The sequence below is a fragment of the Mastomys coucha genome, unplaced genomic scaffold (genome assembly GCF_008632895.1).
Source record: "Mastomys coucha isolate ucsf_1 unplaced genomic scaffold, UCSF_Mcou_1 pScaffold21, whole genome shotgun sequence".
Classification (NCBI taxonomy): Eukaryota; Metazoa; Chordata; class Mammalia; order Rodentia; family Muridae; genus Mastomys; species Mastomys coucha.
The window spans coordinates 105,324,610-105,332,484 of record NW_022196904.1 but is presented as its reverse complement, the minus strand read 5'-3'; the positions used below and the strand labels follow the sequence as shown (position 1 = coordinate 105,332,484).

The 7,875-nt window shown below is 38.1% G+C and overlaps 1 protein-coding gene across 2 annotated transcripts in view; it reads left to right on the top strand.

Annotated features, from left to right (window-relative positions):
• Pik3c2a (phosphatidylinositol-4-phosphate 3-kinase catalytic subunit type 2 alpha) overlaps positions 1 to 7,875 on the top strand; it is a 103,157-nt gene that overhangs the window by 32,206 nt on the left and 63,076 nt on the right. For both annotated transcript variants that reach the window (XM_031388019.1, XM_031388018.1), the window contains one exon: positions 6,420 to 6,523. In XM_031388019.1, the coding sequence (XP_031243879.1) occupies positions 6,420 to 6,523 (104 nt within the window). The remainder of the gene's footprint in view (positions 1 to 6,419; positions 6,524 to 7,875) is intronic.

Here is a 7,875-nt window from a genome sequence, read left to right as displayed (position 1 = left end):
CTGTCTCAACCAAAAAAAAAAAAAGGTTGGGTATGATAGCACATATTTAAAATATTTGAGACTAGAGATGGCTTTGTGGTTAAGAGCATTTATTGTCCTTCAGAGGACCTGGTTTGGTTTCCAGCATCCATGTGGTGACTGACAACTATCTGTAATTCATATATTTTGAATGCTTGGCCATAGGCAGTGGCGCTGTAGGAGGTGTTGTCTTATTGGAGGAAGTGTGTCACTATGGAAGTGGACTTGGAGGTCTCATATGCTCAATCTATGCCCAGTGTGGCACAGTCTCCTGCTCCCTGTGGATCAAGATATAAACCTTCAGCTCCTTCTCTAGCACTTTGTTTGCCTGTTCCCTACCATGTTTCCCATCATGATGATAATAGACTAAACCTCTGAAACTACAAGCTAGCCTCAGTTAAATGTTTTCCTCTATAGGAGTTGCTATGGTCATGGTGTCTCTTCACAGCAGTAAAACTTTTAACTAGTACACTCCAGTTCCAGGGTATTTGATTCCCTCTTCTGGCCCCCTCAGGCACCAGGCATTGCGTATGGAGGTAGAAAATACATATACTTAAGATAAAAATGATAATAGTTAAAATAAATACAAATCCCAGCACTTGGAACACTAAAGAAAGAAGATCAAGGCAATGTGTGAGGTTATATAGTGAGTTTGGGGTTAGCCTGTACTGTAGTATAGAAATATTCCATTTTAAAAACAACAATGTGGTTTTATAAGTGTGGACACTTGATGTTTCTAAAAGTTTATTGTATTAACAGCCTAACTTTATATATTATTGGCAGAATGTCCAACATCAATTTCATTTTATTTCTTTTATTTATTTGAGGCAAGGTCTCATGTACCCTTGAACTCATCATGTAGCTGCTGGCCCTTAACTCCTGACATCCTCCCTCTACCTCCCAAATGCTGGGCATATAAGTGTGTATCACTATGCTAGTTTCAATCATTTCTTACCTCCCCCCCCCCTTTTTCCTCACTCATTTTACAGAAAAAAAAAAGATTCAAAATATTCTTATTGTATAGGAAGCAATGCACTTAGTTCTGAAGAGTAATATATTTAGAATGTATTTACCATAGGTTTTTTTTTTTTCAAAATTGCTTTTATCCCATTCTTGAGTAGTATGTCAGAAACTTTAAAACTTGTATGGCATGTAGCTTTCCCATATAATATTTTGTTTTTCAAGACAAGTTCTCACTCTGTAGTCAATGCTAGGTGGTTTCCTAATTATATACCCTGGGCTGACTTGTCCGGTCCTCCTGCTATAGTCTCAGTAGTCTTATATCCCAATGCTAACTAAATTATAGGTGTGGGCCACTAGGTCTGGCTTCCTATTTAATATTCTTTTGTTGTTTTGAGGCAGGGTCTCTCTATGTAATCCTGACTGGCCAGGAACTTTTTGTATAGAGCATGATTGGCTTGAACTCACGGAGCTCTACCTGCTTCTGTCTCTGTAAAGTGCTAGGAGTGCTGAGATTAAAGGTGTGTACCACTGGGCCCAACCCATGCGGTATTCTTGACAACTTTTTTTTTTTTTAATCAGAGAATGTACTGATGCATTTTTCTTCGAAATCTATCCCATCTAGGGCTAAGTATTCCTTAGTCTCTTACTCTCTGCACAGTGTCCAGTTGTAGGTTTCTGTGTTAATTACCATCTACTGCAAGAAGCTTCTCTGTGGAGGGCTAATCAATGTGGAGACCTGTGAGCAAAATGTCATCAGTTGTTTTATTGCTGTGTTTGTTTAGCAGAATAATGATGGTAAGTCTTCCTGTAGGGCCTGTGACCTATCTAGTCTTAGACCCTAGGACATATTTATACTATTTGGTATAGGTTCCATACTAGAAGAGGCCTTAAATCTAATTTTAAAAAAGTCGTTGGTTACTCTCTTAACATTCATAACACTATGGCATAAGTGGGCATATATTGCAGGCTAGTCAATATTGTAGCTCACAGGGTTTCCAAATGAGAGAAATTGATGATTACTTTTCCCCTCTTGTAGTGTGTATATCACCTTCTAGGACTGTGAACACTAACTAGTCAGCAGGGGTGAATCTTCCAGCTGAGTACCAGCTCCATGTTTTCATGTTCTATGATGTAAGTATGTGGTGTCTTTAGCAGTAGTTTGTGGAGTAACCTGCACAATAGCAATAGCACTGCCAATAGCTGGTGGTGTCTGCAGGAGGAGGTGGGCTTCCAGGACTCCTTTGACCAATGTCAGATGTAACCTATTCCTGGTACTGGGAGTTTGATTTGGTAGCATATGATATCTAGTTGAAGTATTCTCTATCCCATTTCTGTTTTATCATGATTAGGCTATGAAGGACTCAGACATTTGAGCAAACATTATTCTGAGAATGTCTATTAGAGTATTTCTAGGTGAAGCTAATTGCTTGAATTAGTAGACTAGGTAAAGAAGATTGACTGCTTTTATCCAACCAGTTAAGAACACAGAAACTAACCTCCTGTTGTAGTGTTCTATTATTGTGAGGAGACCCTATGACCAAGGGAACTCTAGAAACCATTTAATTGGGGGCTTGCTTACAGTTTCAGAGGTTTAGTCCATTATCATCATGGCAGGAGCATAGCAGCACACATGGCACTGGAGCAGTAGCTGAGGGCTACATTCTGATCTGCAGGCTAGAAAAAAGAAAGATGCTGGGCCTGCTGTGGGAATTTTGAAACCTCAAAGCCCATCCCCAGTAATACACTTCCTCCAACAAGGCCATTCCTATTACAAAAAGGCTATACCTTCTAATCTCTCTTAAATAGTACCACACCCCTGATAACTAAGCATTCAAATAGATGATCCCTTAGGGCCATTCTTACTCAAACCACCACACCCTCCAATTTGGAAATTCTGAGTACTTTCAAGCTGGAAAATAGATTTCTATGCACAAATACAAACATGTAGGCACTTCACCCTCTTGCCTTTAGATTCAAACTTGATAATACATTGACTTTTCATGGGTTTTAAACCTACCAGACTCATCTTGTGCCTCTTGCTTACCAACTGTAGATTGGGGGTTTCTTGGAGATAATTCCTTGTACCCAGTCTTTTCCTCTGAGGAGGGAAGGGAGAAAGAAGGTAGGGATAGATCTTATCTCTGCCTATCAGGTATAGTCCCTTACCTTCATAAAGGCTGTCATGTATTGATGGAGGTTAGTTAACCCAAATTCAGAGAGAGAGAGAGAGAGAGAGAGATATCGATCCTGTAGAGAGAGATCCCGTAGAGAATTACATAAATAAGATGATGCCTAAATCTGTTTTGAATCTCTTAGAATTTCTAGAATATGGCATTTTTAGAAAACGTTTGAGTGGTGACCTTGGAATTTCAAACAATTTTATTAGAAAACTCAGTATCTTCCCCTACAGTCATTTTTTTTATTATTCTGTGTATTGGCTGATGGCATTAGTCATTTTATTATTAGAAAACAGTAGACTCCAAGTTCAGTGAGAGATTCTGTCTCAGAAAATAAGATGGACAGTGAGGACGATAGCAACCTCTGGTCTCAAACATCACACACACATATACACGGGGGTGGTGGGGAAGCGCTTCAAGAGTGGGGATCGGGGCTACATTATACTTTATAGTAAGCATGTAGAAGTGCTATTCACTATGCCTAAAATCTTGGTAAGGTTCTTTTTGTTCTTGTGTTTTATCATGATATGAGGGTAGATGAAGAGGAAGATGTTTTAGGCAAAGAGAAAATTCAGAGCAAAGGTAAGCCCCATTGTGTTTTGGAGGAACAGGATATGATTAAAGCTAACTGCAGTATAGAACTCAGTAGAAAGGTTAGACAAGTAAGATTGGAATAGGCAGTGGCTGTATGCACTTTAAAATTTTTTTTTAATTTGCATTTTTTTAAATTTAACTTTGATGTAATATAATTTTGTGTGCATGCTCATGTGTGTGAGCCACTTGTGCCATGGTACACATGTGAAGGTCAGCAGACAGCTTTATGTGTCACCTTCTACTTTGTTTAAGACTGCTCTCTACACCAGGCTAGGTGGCTGTGAACTTCTCAAAGATTCTCAGTTTCCACTTCTCATCTTCCTTCCCATTTCTGCAATGATTACAGAAATGAGTGCTATTACTTTTACCTGGGTGCTGAGGGTCCAAACTTGGACCACCAGGTTGGGGGGAGGCAGCATTTTACCTACTGTACCATGTGGAGCAGCAGCGATTAGATCTCATTGTTAGAGAACTAAGGTCTGTTTGTTACAGTGCTTATTTCTATAATACTAATATGTTATTGATGATTCAGATTGGTGTGGGTACAGCAGGGAAGCTACACTAGTTCAGCTTTTCTAGCATGTTAATTAGTAGCAGCCCTGAACAAACTTTTCTTACAATTTAAAAGAGACCTTTAACAATATAACAGGTTTTATGGAAAATACTGTGTCTTGTTTTTGTGAAACTACAATTTCAGGAGTAGATTGCAGTCCAAGTATTAAACTGATGAAACTGCATACAAAGCAGCTGTGAGGACATTGGTTCTTAGAAGAACTTTTGTCTCCTGGTTAGCCAAGAGGTCTACATTCTCTAATATGGGTCCATTATTGAGCAGTCTTCAAGGGAGTAAATACCCTGAAGAACATCCATCTTAAAACAGAAAGACAGACAGTCTTCAAAGGGTTGGAGACCATGAAGTGAAGGGTGAATGAGGATGGATATAGGTTTGTGTGATAATTTTTGTCTTTGAGATAGGGTCTCACTCTGTAGAACCCAGGCTGGCCTGGAATTCCAGATTTTCCTGCCAGTTGAGAGCCACCATGCTTAGCTGTGTTAGGAATTTTTATTGTAAGGATCTATTTTTGTTTTAGAGTTTTGTTCATGTTGCCCTTAAATTTTTTATTTAATCATCTTTGTAGACACCAAGAGTATTGAAATCTGTTGATTTTTGAAGTTTGTATGTTGTTTATTTGTTTTTACATTTATTTAGAGTATGTGTATCATGCACAAAAGTCATTAGACAGTTCTCAAAAATCACTTATCTCTTTCCATCCTATGGGATTAAACTCAAGTTTCTATGCTTGGCAGCAGGTACCTTTACTTGCTGAGCCATCTTTCTGTTCCCACTTATCTATTGCCATATGGAATATTGAACCCACGGTCTATGCCATGTCTCTACCACTGAGGCAAAACTTTGGCTCTTTACTCACTTTTTTGGGTTGAAACTATTCCTAATTTTAAAGAAAATTTATATTTGAAATTTGTACTAAATCAAATATTTCTAGGTTGTATGTTAAAATACCTCTAAGTGAATTCTACTATTTGGCTGTTACTGGGTTGATCTCCGTAAATACTGCAAACAAATTCCGGCCAAATATAACTTACAAAAGACTGTTAGGATGTTTGTGTATGCTTATTGATATAGAAAAACAATACATTCTTCTAAAACTCATCTCTACATACGATGCCAGTTCTCTTGGAACTTGAAGCTTGAGTTGAATGTGTAGACATCCTGGTTTATTAGAGTCCCAAGTGATCTTGCTCTCTTCCTTTTCTTAAAATAGATGAGTCTTTTAATCTTATTCAGCTGATAGCTTACTGAAGAGTTTAGAATAGAAAGATCTTTATTGTTCTAGCTGATCAGTGTAGCATGCTTTTAATTTTATCAATAAAAACAATGAGTTAGGGCTGGCGAGATGGCTCAGCGGGTAAGAGCACCGACTGCTCTTCCGAAGATCCTGAGTTCGGATCCCAGCAACCACATGGTGGCTCACAACCACCCATAATGAGGTCGGATGCCTTCTTCTGGTGCGTCTGGAGAAAGCTGCAGTAAATTACATCAGAGCGAGCAGGACTGGATCAAGCGGAGCCAGCAGAGGTCCTGAGTTCAACAGCAGCCACACACATAATGGCTCACGGCCATTATGAGTACAGCTACAGTGCACTCATACACATAAAATAAATAAAATCTTTAAAAAACAAAACAAAACAAAACAATGAGTTAAACCCTGGCTTAGTTGGTGTTTTACCAGGATAGAATTCCTCTTTTTCTTATGTTTTTGTTGGTTTGTTTGTTTGTTTGTTTGTTGTTTTTCTGAGGTGGGTTCTTGATTACATACAGGCTAGCCTTGAGTTGGAGATCTTCTTCCTGCCTCAACTGTATGCCAAGGTGTATGCTAAGAAATAGGTGCTTTTAGCCAGTTGTAGTAATTCATGCTTGTAACTCCCATGTTTGTGAAGCTAAGACAGGAGGATCACTGAAAGTCTGAGGACTGTCTGAGTTATAGGATAAGATGCTTGTTAAAGCTAATAGAAAGCCCTCCTAGTAAATGATTCATCTTACCTCTCTAATTTTGTATAGCTTCATAAAATTGGCATGTGGGGTGCTACTATGTAGCATTTTAGAGATATTTGACTTTTAAAATAAAACCACTTTTTTGATTACAGAAAGACCCAAATGGGACCAGTAGTTTGCCAACTGGAAGTTCTCTTCTACAAGAATTTGAAGTACAGAATGAGGAGGTGGCAGCTTTTTGTCAATCCATTATGAAGTAAGGAATTTTCTTTATAAATTTATAGTCTTTACATTAAAACAAAAAACTTCAGAGATGAGTAAAGCAGAGGCAGCATATCTCTGAGTTCCAGGCCAGCCAAGGCTACACAGTGAAACCTTGTCTCAAAAACCAACAAAAAAAAACCCAAAAGTTGCTACTTAATGCCAATCCTAAAAATTTTTAAGTTTTTTAAAAAAGTATTTCCTTTATGTGGCTAAAATTTTGAAGCAAACAGTTAATTGGCACATACCATAGGCCACAGATGAATCTAGAGCTTTACTTGTTAGGCTTCTAAATATTTAAGGAAAAAAAATGAAGCCAGGAATGGATTTCTGTTCCTCTATTAACAAGTGAAGATTTGCCTTGCATGTATATTTTCATATTTCTAGAAAGTGTCTTGTCTTGTTTTTAGACAAACTTCCATCTTCTCAAAAAAAAAAAATATATATATATATACATATATATATATATATGTATTTGTATGTATGTGTTTTCTTTTAGGAGACACTGTTTCAGTTTGTAGCCCAGGCTGGCCTCAAACTCTCAGTCTTCCTGCCTCAGCCTGCTGAGTTCTAGGTTTACAGCATACATAACTATACCCATTTTCTCACAACCTAACTAGCATCACAATGCTATCCCATTTATTTAGAAATATAGCTTTTAAATATTTTCTCACTCTTGTATATTTTGGACAGTGCTATTTTTTTGTTTTGTTATTATTTGAAAGATGAGGTCTCCAGCCTAGGCTGGCTTCAAATTCCTCTGTAGCTGAAGATGATCTTGAACTTTTGATGTTCCTGCTTCCACCAAGGGCTAAGATTATAGTCATGAGCTACTACATTCAGTTTTCTGCAGTACTGGGGATGGAATCCAGGGCCTCAATCATGTTAGGCAGGTTCTCTACCAACTAAGAGTTATATTTTTCAGCCCTTGTACTATATTCTTTACAGATGGCAAAATTGAGTCTGAAGAAATACCCTAACAGTTTTTCTCTGCTCTCAGTACAGAGCCACACCTTCTCTGCCTCTGGTTAAATGTTTGTTTCTATTACATGATTGTATCAGTTAGGACATGTGGTACATTCTTCTGTGGGATCTGGGGAACAAACTCAAGTTGTCAGGTTTGTGCATCAAACACTTGCCTGCTAAACTATCTTGTCTTCTCTGTTTTGTTTTAGGAAACAGAAGCCCTCACTCTGTAGCCCCTGCTAGGCTGAAACATAGTATGTAGACTATGCTGTCCTTGAAATTAAGACAGTCCTCCTGCCTCAGCTTTCCTAGTGCTGGGGTAACAGATATGTACCACCACTACTGCTTTGAATTAACTTTTCTTTTTAGTTTTTAAATTCT